The sequence below is a fragment of the Pteropus alecto genome, unplaced genomic scaffold (genome assembly GCF_000325575.1).
Source record: "Pteropus alecto unplaced genomic scaffold, ASM32557v1 scaffold8, whole genome shotgun sequence".
Taxonomy (NCBI): domain Eukaryota; kingdom Metazoa; phylum Chordata; class Mammalia; order Chiroptera; family Pteropodidae; genus Pteropus; species Pteropus alecto.
In genome coordinates, this window is record NW_006494609.1 from 270,062 (window position 1) to 293,897 (window position 23,836).

Below are 23,836 nucleotides of genomic sequence, written 5' to 3' on the forward strand. Positions count from 1 at the left end.
AGGGATTTAGGTCAGGAATCAGAGCCAGAAACCAAATACTAGAACAAAAGATGCTTCTAGTGCTCTTATCACTTAGGAAATTTTAAGAGTTTTAGGAGCTCCATGCCAGAGACCAAGGGCAGAAACCAATATATATATTTTTCTATTTCTCAAGGAGTGATTAGGAAAGAAAAATATCGAAAAAGGCTCCTTATGAGAGTGATAATGAGAAAAAAATTGAAAAACACTGCCTTCGAGGGAGACTGTCTATAGTTAGTAGTGGTTAAAAACTCAGGTTCTTAACCATTGGAGTCACACTGGGTTTAAATCCTGTTTCTTCTACTTAACCAGCTGCCAGCAAATGACTTCATAGCTTTAATTTTCTTATCTGTAAAATGGAGATAATAGTACTTTCTTAAAAGGATTGTTGTGAGATCACCATTTAAAGCACATGGTGCTTGGTAAAACACTAAATTAGTCATTTTTAAGAAGCTCAAGGAGAGGAGGGGTCTCGTTTATTGCACTTTTACCATTTCTCAGAGGAGTATCTGAGACTTAATAGGTGTTAAGTAAATATATGTCGAAAGAATGAATAAAGCCCTTATTGAGTTAAGTGTGTCAGAGTTGCCTTTATGGAAAATGAGGAAATGGTGGTTATAAGACATGTTATACTCTCCTTCATTCTTTTTTTCTGTTAGGCACCTCTCATATTTACCTCATCTTAAATCTTGTGTATGATACGTTGCCTAACTTTAGCACTTACTTTTAAAGGTAGAAATGGATTATATAAGCATGCAGTGCCATCATTCTGTTTCAAGCAAATTGAGCTCAGCAAACATGATATGTGGGTTCTGTTAATACTCTTAAGAGAACAAATCTACTTTTAATTTGTAACTTTTACTGATTTACATTCATGTGTTAGGATCTCAGTTTGCAATTTATTCCACTGAATTTTAGTGAAACGTAAAAGATTATAATCAAATAACTTTTGAAAACCTGATTTTTGTGTATTTTATTTCAAAATATCTATTTTTACCTGATCTTCATAGTTTGACTTTTCCTTTGACCTTAACCTTTTGTTACTGAATTAGATTATTTTGATTTTTAAGCCTTAAATTTGAGCTATTGTTTATTTTGTGCTTGTGTAGTATATAACATCTACAGCAATATAGTTAAGAAGAATCCCATTGTTTCATAGTTATTGTCCTATAAAATAATCCCATTGAATATATCCTGAACTGGCATTTTGTGAAGTATAGTAAAAAGATAAAAAATAACCTAGTTGCTATTCTTCAGAATTGCAAAGTGATGTTGACAGCTGAAGGAATTCTTATTTTCACTTACTATGAATCCTGAAAAATTGTTTCAGTAGAATATATCAGAAACAATGGAATAAACAAATAGGTCAAGCTATTTAAGTTGGACTTACAAGATCTTAGCTTCTGGTCCTCATATTTATCATTTAGATGTTTTTATCAATTTACTGAAATGTTTTTTATCAGATTACTTGAGTTTACTTAGACTGATTAAACTAATAAAAGAATGATTCATACACCAAAATGTCAAGTTCCTAATTTACAAAAGGAGATACGAATCTAGATAGTTCTTAGTATAGGATAACCCACTATCTTTCCAGGATGGTTAGTTAAGTTTACTCTGAAAAACGTGTGTAAATCACAACATTGGTGCCTCTTAAGTTATGTTCTTACGATTTTATTTGGGGAGATTTTTGGTAAAGAACAAAGTCTGGTCTCTAGATATATACCATCTGAATAATATTGAAAGGTAAATCTGTACCAGTCTCTTCATTTTATTTGATGCATAAATATCTCTACTTTTCTGTTTTTATCTGTGTTCTGGCATGTTATAATAACGAGTTATGATTTTCAGACCTATGAATTATTATTTATTACACTTTAGATCGGCTTCTGCTGATGGCTTGGGACTAGGTACCTTAATCTCATCAGAAAACCACTTCAGCATATAGGATAGGATTTTTGGAAAATATTTTTGTGAGTCACTAATTTCATCTATTTAGATTTTTGGGTTATTTGTATGTGGGGGCCTACTTGTTTGTTACCTACATTTTTCATAAATTTCCAAAACTTCATTGTGCTATCTTTATTGACAAATTCTTCTAGACAGGAATTGTTGGGAGACCCTTTTGGAATTACATGGCAATTGTTTTTCACCTCCCTTTTGTTCTCTATAGTAATCCAAAGATGATTTTGGAAACTTAGGAAAAGCTCTGCTGTAAAGTACATTCAAGTTATTTTTCCCTCTCATACCATCTTGGTTTTGTTTTGCAGCATTCCATCTCTAATGCACCGTGTTGCTATATATTTTAACATAAGGCTAGGTGCACCCCCCCAACTATCCCTCAGCAAAGAAGGAAATACCATATTAAATGAGTCATTACAAAGTCTTTTATATTACCTGCTGCTTGCTCAGTTACTCTTTCCAGTTACCTTTTTTGTGTTCTCAGCTGCACTGCTTAGTTTTTTAAAAAGTCCTGAAAAATTAACATAGATACAATAACTATTACTAGAGTTATAACTTAATAATTTGCAAGTGTTGAATATCATACTATATTGTTAATGATTAAGTTAAAGCAATATATGTTCTTAGGTTATGGAGATAGGAATATGCACTTATGAGGTGACAAAAGAACAGTCGTAATGAAATGCAAATGGGTGTTTGTGATAAACAGAATTTTCAATAAGAGAATTATATGTTCAGTTTCTCTAAAATGTCGGTGATTGTTTCTGTTGTAGTTCAGTAGAAGTACCAACTACCTTGGTAGTGAGCAACATTCAAAGATTCCAAACCACAAAAAGAGAGAAGCATGGATTTACAGAGTATAATCTGAATGAATTTAAGTGTGTTTTGAACCTGGAAACAAAACGATTACTCAATTTTTTTCTTTTAGCTAGATATTGAACTAAGGTAGTATAAGAAGCAAAGAAAAGCCCTAGGGGAATGACAGTTTTATTTATTAGTTATACATTTATAGCTAACCATTTTGAGGAAGAAAATGTGTAATTCAAGGTGGTAGTGTTTAGAAATTTGACCTTCTGGATATCTATTTGTATTTGGAAAGGCTGACCTAATTTTTTTTCTTTACTTTCTACAATTTCTCTTCCAATTAATCTCCTGTTTAAGAGAGACAGATACAGTCTTCATGTTTGTGTCTACTTAAAAGTTTTCCTTCATAATACAGTCCCTCTGTCTCCAATTCTACTCGTCTGCCATGAATCTTTGTCAGATAGTTACATAAAGCCACTACAATTTCTATCATTTTTTCTAGTGATTTCTATGGAACCAGTGGGATTGTCCCACAATAATCCCAAGTCACTGTTTTCTAGTGTGAACTGGAAAGTTTTCCTTCTAAAGAGGAAGGTACCAAAAATATAAAGGCATTTTTTAAAATTATAGCTTTTTGTAAAAAAACAGGTATACTGTAATGTATGCTTTTGCCTAAAAACTTGCAAAACTACTTTAGAACATTAATTACAACTGTTTTGCTTGGAGAGCAAGCAAGATGAGCAATTTTCAGAATTTTGTTATTAAATGACACTGTTGAATATGACTTGATTTCAGAGGAAATATATTCTCCAAGAGCAATTACTGCCTTATGTATGCTAGCAGCTAATTTGTTTCATAGTTGGATGGAACTGGTGATGTGCAGCAATATTAAGACATGCTCACTGTCTATTTTTTTGTGTTGGATTTATAATTTTCAATATTTTCTACACCACCAAATTAAGATCTAGAAGTATACTGTTCACAGAGGAGTACTCCCTTAACAGCATTTCTAGCTGTTCTCAATCAGAACTGTTTCAATGCATTTTTTCCAAGTTCATGTAACAAATTATCAACTAAATCTGATACTTAGTATCAACTAACATTTTATACTTTTTTCACAGCCTATACCTGTCATTTTGGACTGTATCTTCTGTTAATTTTTAAGTTACAGATCACTGATTTCTAACTGAACTGGTCTGAATACTTAAGTATGACTACATGATAAGCAAACCTCAAAAATCAAGACGTTAACTATTCATAGCATAATAGAACTGAAAAATACCAAGTTTGTCTGTTTTAATGTTATAACCTTTGATGTATAAGCTGCGTGAGATAGATGTTTAAGATTCTAAGAAGAGTTCTTGAAGCCTGTGATGACTGTAAGCCTTTATCTTGAGCTTGCAGTGATGTGACATTTCTAGTTAGTTAATAAGGGCCTTGTTTGTCCATCAGTATTACACTAGCTGCTACACTACCTTCATTCTCTTATGTCCACTGTGGTATCCTAAGAAAGAAGTAAAAACCAGCCTTTCTGTATTAGCAGTTTATAACAATAGGTACACATTTATGTGAAGATAAAATAGATCAACTTATTATCACAGGGTAGCTAATGTGCTTGCATGCATCAGCATTAACTTGAAGATGACATCTACAATAAAATATTATAACCTAAGAGGATAAAACGTATCCTTTTGGAAATACTAGTACTTTTGTTTGTTATGGAGTGTAATTAACCTTAAGTCAATAAACATCTGCCCCACCCCCAAATTCAAAATAGATATTTTAATTTAGAATTGGGTTGAATGGGATACAAAAATTATATTTTTAACAAAAATATAAACATTTTTATCTTGTAAGAGTTTTTTTCTTCAGGAAAAAATCTGCTTTCCCATGAGATGCTGCTTGTTGGTAAATGGAATTCTGAATGTCTCTGAAGATCTTTCTTTGAAAACAGTGTTGATCTATCTAATTTAATAAAATATTAAATGCAAATAGTAATTACTACTTGATTTTCCCTTTGGTATATAATCCATAAAACTGAAAAATAGGTGACCTAACTGGTTTCTAGTTTTTTGGTGTTTGGTTTTAGGGGATCACTGAAACCGTGTAAAGGCAGACATCATTTAAAATTTTATTGTAATATTAATGAAGCACAGTAACAGGGAGGGTTTATGATCCATTTATGATCCGATACTAATAGTGTCAGCTCTGCTGGGATTAGCTGAGAGCCCAGTGAAGTAATGCAAGTAGAGTAGGGAACAAGTTTAAATAAAGTCACACAACAGCCCAGTGTGTGTCTATGCACTTTACCCAGTAAGGTAAAAGTGAAATTGTAGCACAGCTGTCCTCTGTTACCTAGAAACCTCGGGTGATTACTGACAGGGCTAAAGCATTTAAACTACATAGTGTAAAATAAGTTGGGTACCATTAGTAGTTTGAGTAGAAAGTACAAGTGAATCATCTGATACTGGTTTCTAGTATGAAAGGGTCACTTAATTTTTTTTGGTCTTTTTAGTGTTCAGTGTTTTTAAAAAAGAAATTCTATACTTCCTATATAAATCCTACACATTTTAGTGTGTTCCTTAACACTCAGTTATCTGCTACTTTGAGCAATATAATACTAGGGAGAAAGAGTTTATTTAGATTTGTCTTTGACTTTTTTGTAAGGGCAAATAGGGGATACCATTTGATATCAATCATTTAAATCTTCATATGGACTATGTTGAATAATGATGGAACTCTGACTCATTTTTCATTGACACTTTACATTTGAAAATGGAATTGGTATCATGGTATATAGTAAAACATGAAGTGACATAGGCATAAGAAACCTTGCTTTATTTTATCATTAATATGTTATTAGGATGGGCGGTCTTGGCTAAGTCATTTAAAGTGAGTACTCAATTTTCTGTCTGTAGATAAGGGTGTTGAACTGGAACTCCAAGAATTCCAGTTCTTATGTAAACACATATGGAAACCAGCATCATGCAGAACTTTTGTAAATATTCTAAGCAGTATACTTGTTCATGTTTGCATTAACTTTGAAACTTTTGTTAATTTGAATGAGTATGTGTGTTTTGTGTCTGTGTATATTTTCTGCTCAGAAAAGCTATAAATTAACTTAGAATTTTAAACTCAAGTCTTTACAAATCGAACAAATTTTAACTTTTTAAGAGATTTGGTTTTTTAAAATATGGCTTAATATTCTTTTAATTTAAATTGCATTTATAAGTTTAGTATTCATTTTGAAGTACATAAATTACCTGACAAATATTTCTAAGTACTTAACTTCTAAACCTGGCATTTATGGATTTTGTAAAATTTTAAATACATATTTTCAGCTTTAAATCATAAGCCTAAATTAGTTGTGTAATGACATTTCAAATTGGAATCAGTTTTATTTTTTAGATAGACTAATGTGAAGGGCTTCTTAATCCAAGTATTTAAAAATAGCAAGTATATGCCTATTATGCTCATATCCAATCCAAAAGTATTAAACTGTGGGGTTGAGTTACTTTTTTCCCCTCCCAATCCCAAACCATACGGTTCCCCCTCTCTCCCTCCCAAATAACTTAAAACGAACCATATCATATCTGTAGTCTAAACCTGCCTGGTTCACCAGGACCTTGTCAATTTCACTTTCGCACACAATTTGAGGTTACCTTTCCAAGAAAATTTGGAGCCTTGTTTTCAGATAACTGAATTTGAATCTTATGAAAACATTTGGAATCTAGAGTTACAGACATCCAGAGAGATTGTTTTTCTCATGAAAGTGGACATAAGTTGAGCCTAGTTTTATAGTCTCTGCCAGCAGTGACCCTGAGGCCATGCCTTCCACGTCAGGTGGTCTCTAAGTCTGCCATGCCTGGTCTCAGGTCCACATCACTGAATCCTCAAGTATGATAACTCTGCAGTCCCTACACTTAGATGCCTCTCACATGTTTCAGTTAATCCATTTATTACTTGATTGTGTTCTGTATTCTTTTTTCTTTTTTTTTCTATTTGGCAGTCTACAATTTTTAAGTGTTTTTTAAGTGTTTAAATTTATTTTAAAATAAAACATACTTGGATTTTGCATGTCTTCCCATGTCTTAATCTGGTTCTTTAGTCACAGTTCTAAGGTTATTCTCATGACAGTTTTAAATTACAGTTTTCTAGAACACAAAGAATGTTTATATCCTTAAAAAGTTACAGAGAGCATATATACAGGGATTAGATATATTTGGATTACAATCCTGTCTTGTTCACGTATTATGTAATGTGATACTTTAACTCCAATTGTATTATGAGCTTTTTGGCATGGACTTTATGCCAGGGCTGTTCAATGGAAATGTAATGTGAGCCACATACGTAATTAAAATTTTTCTAGTAGTTACATTAAAAATAAGTAAAAATAAACAGTTGAAATTAATTTTAGTAATATGTTAACATGGTACTATAAATGTTATTTCAACATGTAATCAACATAAAAACAATTGAAATGTTTTCCATTTTTTTCATAGTCTTTAAAATCCAGTGTTATTTATTGTGCACAACTCAGGTCAGACTAACCATATTTCAAGTGCTCAATAGCCTCATGTATCTAGTGGCTACTGTATTGGGCAGTGCTGTCTTATTCTTTTCAAGTTGGTGCTATAACATTGTCGCTTTGTGTGTGACTGAGTATGTTTATTTTTTAGTTAAATAGTTCTCTAATGGAATGAAATATAAAATAATTAAAATGCATATCTTTATTTTCTTTCTCTTAAAGGCCCTTCCTTCTTCTATGATTATAGTAGCAGTTTATTGCCCTGTGATAGCTGCTGTTTTCATTGTTTTGAAGATGATCAACTATCGACTCCACAGAGCACTTGATGCTGGAGAAGTTGTAGATAGGAACACAAATGAGTTCACAGATCAGGGAGCCAAAGCTGAGCAAGGCAACTGTTCAACTAGGAGAAAAGACAGCAATGGACCAAGGTAAGGAAACCCATGTCACTTAGTTTGTAGTGATGTAGATCTTACATGTGTACAGTGATGTGATTATTATGTTATGCCTTTTCTGTTTGTGTGGTTTTTTAAATATAAATTTATTTCAGTTCAAAGCTTTGTCTTTTCATTTTATTTATTTGTTTGTTTGTTTGTTTGTTTATGCCTTCAGCACCTGGTCTTCCTAGGTGGTCTCTCATCTAAGTACTAACCAGGCTTGACCCTGCTTAGCTTCCGAGATCAGACGGGATTGGGCGTGTTCAGGGTGGCATGGCCATAGACTTTATGTGGTTTTAAGACAGTGATAGATCTTACCACTATAGATAACAATGACAAGTACAGGTTGTCACATTAGACCACAACAAAGCTCACTAGCCTATCTGAGGGATTAAATCAATATCCTTGGCCTTACTACTAAATAACATGTGGGAACAATAATAGTTACAGTCGTATAATAATTATTCATATGAAGACCAAAACGAATGAAAACAATTTAAAGAAATATTTTATAAATATATACTTCTATATTAACCAAATAATATTTTGACAATTATAATTTTATTTTTCACCTTATTGTAAATATTTTTAAATTTTATGTTCTCAACTTAGAAATTTAGCTGTTCCTTCCCTAGATCTTTGCATAACTGACTTCTTAGGGTTCAACTGTGTAAATGTCACCTCCTCCTGGAGGCTTTCTTTTCCTGTTCCAGCTCAGGTATTCGCACTTTGATTCTGAATCACGTTCTATTACCTTGGCCTCACCCACTTTCTCTTTTTGACAGAGGGATTTACTTTATTCATAGTCAAAAGTTTATTGTGACTTTACAGAAATAATAGGTATTATCGCCAGTATAACTTTAAAAAGTTACTGTTGAACACCTGACATGTATAAGCTCATTCAGTCTTCAAAACAATTCTTTGAGGTAGATACAGTTATTATCCTTGATTTACAGATGTGGAAACTAAGGTGAGAAAGATCAAATAATCCAGTCAGATCTGGAGTCCATACTTTTAAACACTATGCCATGTTTCCACTGAGTATAATATTAAGTATTTGGGTGTCAAGATATAAATGATACAAGACAAGTAATGTTTCTGTATATTTTCCAGTGCATTGAAAGCTTTTGTTTATCTCTTTTCAAATATGTTTATCTCTATCCCTAGCATGATTACTATTTGTTCATTGAATAAGTAATTTGCTCTCGTAATAATTTTATTTATAGCATTAATCACTATCTGAAATTATCTTACTTAATCAGTTATTTGAATTTATAAGCCTCTCGAAGGCAGGGGCCTTGTTTTTCTTACAAACTATTATAATTCCAGGTTCTAAAACAGTGTCTGGCACTGTTAGATACTCAGGGAATATTTGAAATAGTGAAAACACTTTTTCTGTGATATTATGTTTGACTGAATAGTATTCTATTTTGTGTGTATACCATAATTAACTACCTTGTTTTTATTATTTCAGTTATTTTCAAAATTAAATATTAGATGATTCTGTTTACATTTTAAATGATTAAATTTTTAATAAAAATTTAACAGAGGTAGTATTACTAGAAAGCTATACCCACTTTTAAGATTTTCAGTATACATTGCCTTTTAATTACCATGATCTGCAGTTAGGGCTTTTTTTTTTTTTTTGACTTTTGACAACACTGATTATTTAGTATTTTGTCAAAACTGTGATAGAGATCTCATTGTTTAATTTTTCAGTGTTTGGATTACTAGTGAAATGGAGGTATTCTTGTTATTTATTGCCACATATTTGTTACTTTGTCAATTGTCTGTCTTTCTATTGGTGGTTTGTTTAGAGAAGATATTTATTTATGGAGGGTATTAACTATCTTTTGTGTCAAGTAGTTTTTTTCAGTTTAATGGCATTTTATTTATTTATATGCCACAGTTTACTTTTATGTGATCTATTCTGTGAATGTTTATTAGTCATGCTTTTGATATCAAGTTCGTAAGCCTTTTTCTTTTCCTAAATTATATATTCACCTATATCTACTTTCAGTATTATTTTATTTTTCACTCTTAAATTGTAGTCAATCTGAAAACATTTTTTTTTCTTTTTTAGGTTTATTAACTCTAATACCATTTATTGAGTAATTTTCTTTCTACAATAATTTTAAATCCTTTTTTTTCATATAGCATACCTATGTCAGTTCCTGGACTTTGTTTTCTGCCCCATTGATTTTAATGTCTTTTTTGTTTATACCATACTGTTATATGGCTTTCTAATATGCTTAATACTTAGCAGTGTGAATCTCTTTTTAATGTTTTTTTTTTTTTTTTCAGTATTATCTTGGTTATTCTCATGCATATACTTGCTTAGTTTTTTGTGAGATATCTCCTTGTGTGCTCATGTTCCAGAAATTCCATTAAAATTTTGATGATATTTGTTTTAAGTTTGGAGAGAACACAACCTTTAAAGTAGGAAATTTGTTTCATCTAGGGACATGGTATATTTATCTATATTTATTCAGTTGTCTTTTATGTCTCCTAAAACTTCAGTCTTTTTTTTTTATGGGTTCTGAGTATTTCTTAAGTCTATTCTATTTCTGTTAGGAAATGCATAACCTCGTATAGTGGCTAAGCAAAAGAATGTAGATTCTGCACTTAATCTGCTGGCCTTTAATCACTTCCTGATTGTATGACCTTGGAGAAGTTATTAAAGCTTTTTATGCCTTGGCTTCCTCACCTGAATAATAAGGCAGATAATAGTACTGTCTCATAGTATTACTACAAAGAATGAATGAGAATAATTTATGTAAAGCACTTAGAACAATTCCTGATACATGGTAACCACTCAGTAATTGTTAGCTCTTAATATTTCTGGATATTGTATATATTTTTAATTGCTTTTGTTACTGAATTGTTGTTTCATTTTCTTTTAGTTAAAAAAATTTTTATTGTGAAATATATTTCCAATTAGTATATCAGTTATATATGTAATTTAGAAAATAGCAATCAAGTGAATACTTAATTATTCTACACACAGGTTAAGAAATAGGACTTTGTACAAATGCCATACAAGTTTTCATGCACTCCTTTGCAATTTTATCCTACTCTTTTTCTTTTGGGAGTGACTGTTATCTTAAATTTTGTGTTAATATTCCTTTGCTTTTCTTATTGTTATACTGTCTTTGTAGATATTTCTAAACATACATTATTTAATTTTATCTGCTTTAGGACATCCTAAAGGGAATCATACAGTATGTATACCTAGTTGAGGGGCTTTTTTTGTTCAGAATATTGTATTTTATAGACTTACCATGCCGATTCTTACAGCTGATATTTATTCATATTTACTGTTGTACAGTCTGCCACTGTATGAGGAGACTACCACTTATCCATCCTTCTTGATACCTTGTTGATAGCTGTCCAGTTTTTTTGCTCTTATAACACATTATTGTGTATGTCTCTTGTTACACATGGTGTATATAAGCTTGTTCATAGGGTATTTTCATGTTCGGTTTTATTAGGTAATTCCAAACAGTTTGCCAGAATGATTGTACTGGTTTATACTCTCACTATTAGTGTATGAAAGTCCTGTTCCACATCCTCGTGTGTATTTGATATTGATTGGTAAGCTTTAAAAATTTGCCATTCAGGTAAATGTTAAATGTGTCTCATTGTGACTTTTAGTGAACTTTTCTGATTTCTAATGAGGTTGAGCATCTTATATACACATTTTCCAATTAAGTTTTCTGTTTTTTTCTAATGCACATTCATGTCTTGTTTCATATTTCTTTGAAGTCTTATTAATTAATAATTTTTAATATGTTTATAATACTCCTTTATTGATTATATATACATTACAGACATCTCCCAGTTTGTGACTTGTCATTTCACTTTCCTTAAGGTTTCTTATGATTATATATATTCTTAAATTTAATATAAGATCATTTTTTTGGTAATTAGCATTTTTGCGCCTCGCTTTTACTTAATTATTTCCTTCACAGAGATCAGATAGGTATTCTCCTATGTTGTCTTTTTAAAGTTTCGTGTTTCTTTTGTTTTCACATTTCAATTCTACTGGAACTTATTCTAATCTGTGATGTCAGGTAGGAATTCAAGACTTGTTATTGACTTTGTCAATAACTGGTTTAATCAGTATTTGTTAAACAGACTATCTTTTCCTTGATGATTTGCAGTACTAACTCTGTCTTAAATTACGTTTCCGTATATGGTGGGTATGTTTCTGGGCTCTATTTTCTGTTCTGTTGATCTAGTTGTCTCTGCCTGTGGTACTGATACCACACTATCCTAATAACTGTAGCTTTACATCATGACTTTTAATATCTGGTAGGCAAACCTATCATTTTCTTTTTCAAAAGTGACTTTGCTATTCTTGGCTCTTTTTGATATAAACTTTAGAGTCTGCTGTGCAAAGTCTGCAAGAATTTAGGATTTTAATCAGAATTACATTTAACCTGTAGATTTCTCTGCTGAGGATCAATAATCATGATCATATTGAATCTCTCCATTTATTTAGTCTTTAATTAGTCTATAATGTCTTTCAGTAAAGATTTATCATTTGTTCAATAAAGGGCTAACGTAGCTTTGTTAAATTTGCCAAATTATTTTATAGTTTTTGCTATTATAAAATTTTTTTATAATTATATTTTCTGTTTTTCTTCCTTTAAATGTAGTAGTTTACTTTGTATCCAGCAACCTTATTAAACTCCCTTATTAATATTGAAACCTTGCAGGTTATTTCTTTATTTTCTGTAAATGATGACAGTTTATTTCTTTCTAATTCTTGTACTTCTTGTTTAACTTTTTCATCAGCTATGACTTCTAGCAAATGGTTAAATTGAAATAGTATTGGTGTACATCTTTATTTTTTTCTAATCTTAGAGAGATTGTTTAAGTTTCACCATCAAATAAGATCTTTGTTGTAGATTTTTGTTTTTGACATCTTACTTTCCCCACCTTCCCTCTTGTGACTCTTGCATTCTGTTCTGAGGAAAAGAAATGAACAAGAAAATATATACTTTTATTTACAGAGCCTGTCCCATGCTTGGTACACTATAGCTGTCAGTTTGTTGCATGCATTAATTAATATAGTAGGACTGCTTAAGCCTGATGGTTTTCATTGGCTGTGGTGCAGCAGTTCAAAAATACTTATTAAATCTTCATCTTAGAGAAAGTAAAAATCATTAATGTTTATAGTGCATTTCTGATGTTTCTGGAGAGGAAATTAGTACGTTGAATTTTATGATTTAAATAAAAATATTTAGGAGACCATATTTTCTTTTTTTTTATGGCAGTAATACTTGAAGTATTGTAAGGATCTGTTTAAACTACATGTTGGTGAACTTTAGGCTAAGTTTTCTGAAGAAGATTTATTCTGTTTAGGGACTTCGGTTTTATCTATTCATACGTTTATGAACATCATTGTAATCTAGTTTAGATTTGTAAATTTAGTACTGAGTGGTGCTGTGAAGTTTTTGATTAAAGCCTGAGCAGTTAATGATACTAATAATGAATTCGTTTGTGAAGTCTTCTTTATAATTCAGATTAGACCCCTTCTGCTTTTCTGCCTTTCCCTGTACCTGGTATTTTTTTTTTTTAACAGATGGGGAAATTAAGGCATAAAGGTAGAGATCCCTTGAATTTGGTGTATTGCTTACTGCAGTAAACCATTTTGCTTCTGTGAGAATTGTAAACTACTATACTTTCCAGGTATGTACTGAAATCTTCATTTTTGAAAATCTGCAAGTCTTGCTAATAAAGAAAATTCTTACTCAGTCATTTTATATGTTTTGCTATATTTAGGGCAGTTACAGCTGACTCAAAGTTCTACTTTGGAATTTGCGGAAGAGAGAAGTACCATAATTTTACTAGAGGATTTTTTTTTTTTTTTAATAAAAGGCGTACAGTTGTTTCTTCATCTTTTTTGCTTCCTAATACCTCCTTCCCACTCAGTATTGGCCATTGAATGTAGTATTAGATCTTTGTTTCTCAGTCGGGGGTGATTTTACCCCCTAGGAGACATTTGGCAGTATTTAAAGACAGTTTCGCTTATCACAACAAGGGAAGAGTGCTACTGGCATCTAGAGGGTAGAAGTCAGGTGTGCTGCTATGCACAGGATGGTCCCCCACAGTCAAGAATTATGTTGGCCAAAAGTCAATTGTGCCGAAATTAAGAAACCTCAGATAATGGTGTTTATGTTTGGTTCTGAACTGGAAAGAGAACAATTCCTGTTTGTTGAAAGGCAGTAATGGTGTCTTAGACTGTGGGCTTTACAGTTTTATAGACATGGTGTTCAAATTTTGTCTCATTCCTTACCGTTATGAGTACTTATGTTCAGGTGTATGGAAAAAAGAAAAGATATGACAATATATTATAGAGTTTCGAGTATTGTTTTTATCCTCCCTTTCCACCTGAACTCAATATACCAATGACTCAGTTTATTTTGTTTACTTCTGTGAGACTTTAGGCAAGGTTTTACACCTTTTTTTCGTTTTTGTTTTTCATTTATAAAATGAAGATAGTAGTATATATATCATAGGTTTCAAGGGAATAGTCCATGAGAAAATAAAGTACATGCTCCTATGACTCGAATGTAATAAGTACTTGGTAAATGTTTGCCTTTATTTGTTATTAATGATTTTACATGCAGATTGTAATCATTTGGACTTGCTATCAGAAATGATGTATAAAACTAGGTGAGATTGTCCATTATCTGATGAATGGATAAACAAAATAGGTTGTATTCATTCAGTGGAATATTATTAGTCCATATAAAGGTACAAAGTACTAATACATGCTACAACATGGATGAGCCTTGAAAACATTGTGCTAAGTGAAAGAAGCCAGACACAAATGACCACATATTATATGGTTCAGTTTATATGAAACATCTGGAATAGACAAATCTATAGAGACAGTAGATTAGTGGCTACTTAGGGCAGGGGATAATGGGAAATGTTGGAGATGGGGGTGGGTAGTATTAGCTAAAGGGGTTTGTTTTTAAGGTGATAAAAATGTTCTAAAATTAACTGTGGTGATGGTTATACAACTTTATGAATATACTAAAAACTGTTGAATTATATAGTTTAAATTGGTGGTATGTGCATTATATATCAGTAAAGCTGATGTACGTAAACTAGGCAAGATGAGAGCTCTCTTTCCTTCCTCTAGTGTTGAAAATTTTATTTCTTAATTTTTACCTTGCTCTTCGTCTTCTGATTTCTGTGGAATTTGACTTAGAGAATGTATTTCAGTGGAGATAGCAATAATTTTGCTGGTTATTACTCATTGCTAATTCGGTGTGGTGATAACTGTTGCTATATACACACTTAAGGTTTTGGCAGATTAGAAAAATATTTCTCATTCTGGTCTATATATTTAGTAAGAGCATCAAGCAACTAACAAACTCGAGTATGTTGAATTGGCCATCAAGTTTGTAACCGAGTCCCAATATGTTTTACTATTATCAATGGGTAGCAACTTAGCTGATTGTCTTTATTGAGCATTAGCTAACTATAGTCTGTGGTCTGGAGTTAGGAACCCATTAAGCAAAAAGGGACATGATAGTTATAAGACCATTAATAATAAAAACACTAGAATTCAAACAGCTGTAGCGATACTTAAAAGGAAGGTATACTTGTAAGCAAATTCTGCTTTACCTGTATCTTTTAATTGAAGCTGTCAGAATACCCTATCTAAACAGGCTGAGGGAATTTATGGCTCACAATCCTGAAAAGTCTGTATGTAAAGGATGTCTTCAAATGTGGCAAACTGTGGTTTCTAACAGTTGCTTCATGATCCTGCTTCCCTTCACCAGGCTGTGCTCTTTTTTTTTCATTGGCTTCTTAGACAGGCTGTCCCTTTGTGGGTATAAAGTGGCTGCAGGAGCTACAAGCCTTAAGTCTTCTAATTATAGGGAAATTTCCTCTTTCAACAATAGAACACTTCTGGTCTGATTAATGCTAGCCTGAGTTGAGTCATGTGCTTATTCTATAACTAAGCTCTGTAACTAAGAGTATGAGACATGCTGATTGACTTTGGCCAGTAGAGCTTCCCCCTAAACCTGAGGATGGGGTCATCTTCACCTAAAACCATATGAAAGTTTGGAATGGGGTGGTTCACCAGAAGAATTTTGGATTGCTTTTTTTGTTTTGTTAACTAGGAGGTTGAATTAGATGCTGGATGGCAAGATAGTTCACATTTGCTATAATGCCTAGCATGTATACTAGAGCTTTTATCCTTGATAATTATAGCTAAATTTATTTAATACTTACTCCAGATGGAATGAGTAAAACTCTCTGGGCAAAAAATAGGATTATGATAACTTTTAGGTCTGAGTTTTTCTAAAAGTTGAGTCCCTAAGGAACGTTATTTTAAAACTTTATAAGTTTTTCTGAAGTTTGGTGTGATCTTTTGCCCTGATTTTGGGAAACCCATTATCTTTTAAGTACTATATGTAGATTTCTTTACTTCTCTGAACCTAGTACTTTTCTCTTTTGTTAAATGCCTCTTGATACTATACAGTGAATGTCATTTTACTTTTTTAACTTAAGCTTTCCAACTCATACACACATCTAAAATCTTAGGTTTCTAATTCCATAAAACAAATTAGTATCCCAGTTAAATGCTGTTCACTTAAAAAATACAGATAAAAATAACTTGACCAGAATGAGTGTTTCCTTTCATGTTTATCATTGTGTCATTCAGCTCAGTCAGACTGCTCTTGGAGAGTGGTAGGTAAGATCTGATTACTTTCTGTGTTTACAATGGCTGATTTCTCTTTGATCTTAGGAAACAAAAGGCAAATCATTTCTTTGCTAGAGTGTTTTTACGGCACATATTATAAAACGTGCTATATTTAGTATGCCGCAATTGTAATCAAGATCAGTTTCTAGCGGACTGGGTATACACAGTTTGGGAGAGTGCTTTAAATATTTCAAATAGTGATGTAGCTATAAAATAATTCAAATTATTAGACTCATAAATGAAGGATGATCTTTTTTTGCCATTTGATCTATTAAAAATCAGAACCTCTTTTTTATAGAAAAAAATGATAAAAAGAAAACGGTTGGTGGCAAATAATGGCAGTTACTCTCTTTCTATCACTTTTTCCCATAGTGATCCTGGTGGAGGGATTGAAATGTCCGAGTTCATTCGTGAGGCCACACCACCAGTTGGTTGCAGCTCAAGAAATTCTTATGCTGGCCTAGATCCAAGCAACCAGGTAGGAACCTGTGTGATTTTATTTTGCCTTTTTCTCTCCTGACGATGATGGTCTCAAGAATTCTCTTGTTTATAATAGTCAGTTCATGTTTGGCTTTATCTTGCTATTTAATTTTTTGATTATTTATTAATAGTATCTTTTATTAACATTCTTTTTAACTGAATTTTTATATTAAGTATATTTTTGCTAAACATGAAGCTTAGTAAACAGTTAAAAATATTGCAAAGCTTATTTTTTATTGGCTACATCAAGAGTTTATTAGTAGTTTTAATATGTTGTGTATGCTTATTTTTACTTTCAGTGCCATTTAACTTTTATACAGCATAGCATGCATACCTTAAGTGTACAGCTCAGTGGATTTCTACATATATATGCACACCCATTTAATTGCCATCCAGATCAAGGAAGTCCCTCATGCCCCTTCAACTTAATATTAACCTATATTATGAGCCAGTTTCTTATTGTATACACCCATCCCTCAATTTATGTGGGTTATCTGTTCTACATGTCTTTTTTTATGTGGAGGAAAACTGTATAAAAAGAGTCCACCAGTAAGAAAAAAAAATGCCAAAAAAATAGGCCAATATAAGTCATAAAAATAATCATTTCACATATTTTCACAAAAAATGCTAATGAAAATTCAGAAAAAAAAATAAAATAAGTTTTATTCGCTGTCGATATCTAGTGTAATCTAAAGCAAGCAACCTTTTTTTAATTGTCACAAGGTCACTATCCTCGTTGCTCGAAGTATTTGGAAGTACTACTTTGGTTTCATTATTTATGTTTATGTTTTTGGATGATCTTTTTTCAATCCTATCTTTTGCTAAGTTTTCATAAATTCTTTGACATTCACTGCAACATTTTTTAAAACCTTTTTGAAATTTCAGGCCTCGTTGGATGTTTGAATCAATATCTGGAATTGCAGTTTCCATTTTTGTAGCCAGTTGAAGAGCTTTGTAAATATTTTCTGCAGTGAATCAAGGTCACTGCCATATTCATCAGCAGGATGGGCTTCAGATATTAAGCGAATTAATTCATTATCAGTTAATTCATGATCAACCAGTAATTTGTTAATATCATCTACATTCAAATTGTCAGAGCCTTCTTCTTGAAATTTATTTAATAAATTAATAATGCCAGTTAATCCCTCTTCGGTTGTTGGAACCATATTCCCTGGTACAACCACTTCTGGCCATATTGCTTTCCAGCAAGCATTTAAAGTTGATGGCTTTATATCACTCAAAGCTAAAGCAATATTCTTGATATAACTTAAAAACAACTTAAAATTGCGTATTTACTCCTGGCTTCTATAACTATAAATGATTCATTATCTTCAAGTTTATTAAAAATATCATTAAAACTCCATTTAATATAATTAATCTTAAAAATGGAAATAAGCCTTCATCTAAAGGTTGGGTCGAGGAAGTTGTATTTGGTGGCAAATATACAACTTTTATATTTGGATGTTCTAAATTATGTGGATGGCCAGGTACATTATCTAAAATTAAAAATATTTTAAAAAGAAGACATTTTTCCTTTATATAGTTTTCAGGTTCTACTCAAAACATTTGTAAAACCAATCCCAAAAAACATCAGTAGTCACTCATGCTTTTTTATTTGCCATCCAATGAATGGGAAGATCATTAATAATTGTGTTAGTATTAGTTCTTTGTTCACTGCTGAGTTAAGCTGTTTTTTAGAAAGAGTAATCGTAAATATTGGAAATGAAAAAGAAAGAACTATGTAAAATGAGACCACAGTAAATGGAAACTGCATATAAAAAGCCCACATAAATGGGGGAAATATTTATTGCATATAAAAAAAACTTGTATAAAAAAATATTGTGTAAATCGAAGGACAGGTGTACTTCTGTTCAATTGAATCAGTGAAAGGAAAGACTTGTTAAAATGCAAAGTAATTTTTGAATGTTCTTAATTTTATTCCAAAGTGTTAAATTTGACCGTTTTCTTTTTGAATCTCTTGAAAATAGATTGTAGAGTTACCAAGACTTGTTGATTTAGTAATTTTCATGTTATATTTTGTTTTCTTAATGCGTTTGTGGAATTTGTGGTGTTTGTTTCTATAATTTTTATAATAGTATAATAAATAATGGTTGTGAAATTTTAGGGAAGTGTTATGCCTTTAGTATAAGCACTAAAAGTTCAGTAGATTTTAGTTTGCTAAAAATTCATGTTTCATGGATGGCTTAGTTTTTAATTCTTTCTAATATGTTATAGCAGTCTACGAAGACATACTTTTTGTCTGGAACTCAGGAAAGTACATATTGATTCATGAACAATTCGACAGTTGAAGATTTAGGTTGCTCTTTGTGGCATATATATTTTTTCCCTCCAAACCTTCCCTTTATATGACCTGATAAGTCTAAATTTATTTTAGATAGACTCAACAACTATTTTGCTTTTGTTTATAACATGAACATATCATGGTGCAATATAAAAAATGATAGTAATTGTATGATTGCTTAAGGTTGGAGGCATCCTTCCACGGGGCCTCCGTCAGTCCTGAGCGTGCAGAGAGATTCAGCCATTCGGTGTCCCAGCACATCTGTAATACGTTCACAGTGTGTGCTGCAGCAAACAGGTTGTGGCTCTGATGTGCAGTGCCTAAAGGGTATGTTTTAATATTGATAAAAGTGACTGATAACATGTTTTGATAATATAATTTTTTTAATTATCTTGCTAATGTATGTTGATAATGACATAGCTAGCATTTTAATGTTTTACTTAAATTCATGTCATGTTTTCAGATTGGATCTGGTTCTTCTCGTCTTGGAACAGCAGCAACTATTAAAGGTAGATGTGATCTAACTTGGAAGTTGACTGTGACTTTCCATTTCATTTCTGATTTTAATAAAGATAACAAAGTACTGTTTATTCATGTGAAATGAAAAATTGTAGAAATTATTTTGTAGATAAAATTATGTATCTTATATTAAAGATTACTTGATTTAAATTGTCTCCTTTTCATCATCCAAATTTCACAAACGTGTTTGACCATTTGCATTACATTGTAAATTTTTATCTCTAAGAAACTTCCTTGCCTTGAGGGAAAATACTTTCATGGATTTTGGTGAGGTTTGTGGAAAACTGAGTAAATTATTGTGAAACTTTTAAATTAGATGCAAATGAGATACTAAAAAAAGGGAAAGTGTTTTTCTGTACATCTTATATATGTCTTTTATTCAATATACCTACTTCAGATAAATGCATATTATTTTTACTCTGTAATTTTTTAGATTTCTGGTTTGCCCTGGGAAGGAAATTTACGTTGTTTTAAGTTGTTATTATAAAATTTTCATTTCTTTTTAAAAACTTTTTTTTAAAGAAATAGTTTTATTAGCTAACAATATGAAGCTTTCCATATGATTTGGTTTATAGTGCTATGGGAATAATTATGTGGTCTGATAGTCTGTGATATTTCCTGTTAGTTCAGTGCATCTTCCATTATTGTAATCCTTGATATACGAAAACTGCTTTAGTAGATATAGTATGCTAATATAGTGTATGGTAAACTAGTATAGTAGAGATCTATGATCCTTGGTATCCTTCCTCGTTATGCTGTAGTATACAGTCTTTACTAACATATCTTCACATGTTTTTCTTAACTTTGTAGGAGATACAGACACTGCTAAAACTTCTGATGATATCAGTTTAAGTCTGGGCCAGAGCTCTAGTCTTTGTAAGGAAGGAAGTGAAGAACAAGGTAAGAACATTATACTTCACAGTGACATTATATGTTGTGGTGGACCAGGATAAGTTTATAGAATATGCCTCTTACATTTTGGCAAAAGTTAATAATAATTTAATATGGTGTTTTTAAGAAGCATTAAAATCATTCACTAGGATAACACTACAGTGTTAGAAGTACTTTTAGCTTTCTGGAATTCAGTTGTGCATGTTCTGCTAAGTAAACATGATGGGAAAGATTTTATGAGCATGTGCTCCAGAGTGAGTGTGAGATGAAAGATAAGAATCTGCTATCCTTCTTGTCAGGCAGAGCATCTTGCCTGGCATGGTGATAACTTGAATGTAAAACTGCTATTTTCCATCCAGTGTAACCTCTAAATGCCAGCTATTTCATATCTTGCCTAACAATATGTTTTAACAAAGAAATAACTTGCTGTTGAAGTTTCTGAGAAACTGTATGTCTTTCTCCAATATGGTACCTCCTGTAGTAGATTTTTAATAGAAATTTTGGCTTTAAGTGATTTTTTTCCCCTTCATATTCAACTCCATTGTAAATGAGTACTCTGAATTTTCTTGGCATTTGCTTTTTTTTTTTTTTTTAAGAACTGCCACATTTTTACATTCGATTTTTAATTTTCAAACATGAAAGGATAAATGTGTCAACCCCATTTATCCCATGTTATATAATCAGTGAGACAGAAAATCGTTTCCTTATTCTCAGCCTGTTCATTATTAGTCTATGGGGGATGTTTGGTAGACAGGCAGGCTGACGATTTTCCTATACTTGATTATGAAACTGATTTATAAAGTTACAAATAGACCACTAAATTATGACATTTTCCTATTAATTTAATATTTTACCCAGATCCAGTTCTTACAAGCATATTTTGTTACTGGTACTTGGAATTTTAAGTTTATTGCTGTAACTGCTTTTTTTGAATTGTAGTACCCCATCATTGTTTATTTGCTTTTGTGGACTACCCCTGTCAGCCTACTCTTTTCCACTAAAAAAATACTCTCAAATGTACTGTATGATACAGAAATAATTTTCTTATAAAAAGTAAAGGTGAATTCATTGGTTTGGGAATTATAGTATCTCATTCTATAATATGTAATTATGAGAATATCTCAAAAACTAGGTATTGATCTTAGAGAAGCTAGTGCCATTGTATTTATGGGTCATATATTTTTATTTTATATCTGGAAAGTACCATGCACAAGCAAGAAGTTTGTAGAGTGACAGGTTAGGAATTCTATACACACCTGGCAGACACACATGGACACAGATAATGTCTAACATTCACTGAGTACATACTATTATGTAGGTTAGAGGTCAGCACACTTTTTATGTAAATGGTCAGATAGCTTTGTATTGCTATATTGTCTCTCTTACAACTACTCTAACTGCTATTGTAGAGTGAAAGGTGCCATAAATAATACTAAATGAGTGGGCATGGCTGTGTTAAACTAAGACTTTACAGAAAGAGGCAGAGGGCTGATTTGGCTCCATGGGTCTTAGTCTGTCAACCCCTGGTTTCAGTCATCTTCTAAGTGTGTTATTATACACATTCACTCAGTTAATCTTTACTGTAAGCATTTGATGTTAATATTATTCTCATTTTACAGATGACATATAGCTTAGAGAGAAGTTATAAAAAACGTGCCCAAAGTTACACAGCTACAAAGTGGTAGTCCTTTAATTGCAGTCTAGTTTTGAATTATGCTTTTAATGCTATGCTATACTACTGTCATATAGTTTTGTAACTTGCTTTATCACATACCATTTTTCCACATAGTTAACATTTAACAGATAGTATCTGGTACTCATGATATACTGAGCATCATTCTAAGAATTGGAAATAAATTAGTGAACAAACAGACAAAAAGTTCTACCCTCATGTGGCTTCCATACTGTTATTATAGAATTATACTCGTACAAATATATATGTAGTAATAGAGACAGAGGATAGAGAGTGGAGGCTGGGGAATTGTAAGTTTAAGTAGAGTGGTCCAGGGAAAGCCTCATTGAGAGCAAAACCTAAAAGAGGTGAAGAAGTATTAGCTATCAGGATATTTGGGGATAAAAGGTTTCCCTCTAGGCAGAGGTAACAGCACAGGCAAAATTTCTAAGTTAGGAATAGCCCTGTCAGGTTTGAAAAATAGTGTGGCTGGTGTGGAGTATGTGAGAGGACATTATATAGTCTTGTAAGCCATTTTCAAGATTTTGGTTTTAATTTCCAGTGAGATGAGGAACTACTGACGGTTTTGAGCAGAGGAGTGTCATGATCTGTGTTATATTTTAACAGACTCACTTGACTCCTATATTGAGAAAATATTAAAAGGGGCAAAGGCTGAAGCAGGGAGCTCAGTTAGCAGATTATTGCAATAATCCAGGACACAGATTAGGGTAGTCTGATTGTGTAGAAGATATTAATGAGAGGATTTGTTGATGTTGATGGACTAGATATATCATGTGAGAGAAATAATAGTCATGGATGACTAAGGTTTTGGGTTAAGCAGTGAGGAGGATGGAGTCCCTGTTAACTGAAAAGGGAAAGACTGAGAAGGGGCAGAAGGAAGGTAAGACAGGTACAAGATGCTGTTATACCTCTAAACAGCAATAATTAGTAGATAATTAGATAGGTCTGGATTTCAGGTAGGAAATCTGAGTTGAGGTTTTAAATTTAGGAGTTTTCAGTATACAAATAGCCCCCCAAAAACTCAGTCATGTCAGCTGTGGGATTGTGTTATCATGAAGCTAGTAAACAGGGCAAATGTGCGTTGTTAGCCAGTTTGGAGTTTAGGTGTCCTGGCTCTCTGATCCAAATCTGCATTAGTCTTACCTACGGTTTGGCACCACCTAGTGGTAGTTCATTCTGGCTTATCTGTCAATTGGAGCTCTTCTGGTTCTCTGGCTGGTTTGGATTTACAGGGCAGTGACTTTTAGTCAGTTGGTTAACTGTTAGTTGCTTAGCTGGCACTTATTTTATCAATACGATTCAGGATATTTGAGAGAAAACTGAGCATGGGGGTACGTGTGCTCTCCTTTTTCACTTCCAGGAATGGATATCTACAGTTCCCTTCTCCAGCCTCACTCATTTTCCTTACTCAAGATCAGAACTTCAGCCCAGTGAGTACTGGGGCTAGGTAGAAGATGGAAGAACTTGT

At 32.3% G+C, this 23,836-nt stretch overlaps 1 protein-coding gene and 1 pseudogene across 6 annotated transcripts in view; one reads left to right on the plus strand and one right to left on the minus strand.

Moving 5' to 3' along the window:
- The window catches only part of PCNX1 (pecanex homolog 1), a 132,119-nt gene that overhangs the window by 17,435 nt on the left and 90,848 nt on the right, over positions 1–23,836 (plus strand). For 5 of the 6 annotated variants that reach the window (XM_006925413.3, XM_015599644.2, XM_025042085.1 and 2 more), the window contains exons 2-5: positions 7,535–7,743; positions 16,856–16,961; positions 19,729–19,774; positions 20,595–20,684. In XM_006925413.3, the coding sequence (XP_006925475.1) occupies positions 7,535–7,743; positions 16,856–16,961; positions 19,729–19,774; positions 20,595–20,684 (451 nt within the window). Of the gene's footprint in view, positions 1–7,534; positions 7,744–13,339; positions 13,447–16,855; positions 16,962–19,728; positions 19,775–20,594; positions 20,685–23,836 lie in introns of those variants that run through there. The other variant, XM_015599645.2, reaches the window with a different exon arrangement.
- LOC112473787 lies at positions 7,916–8,034 on the minus strand (annotated as a pseudogene).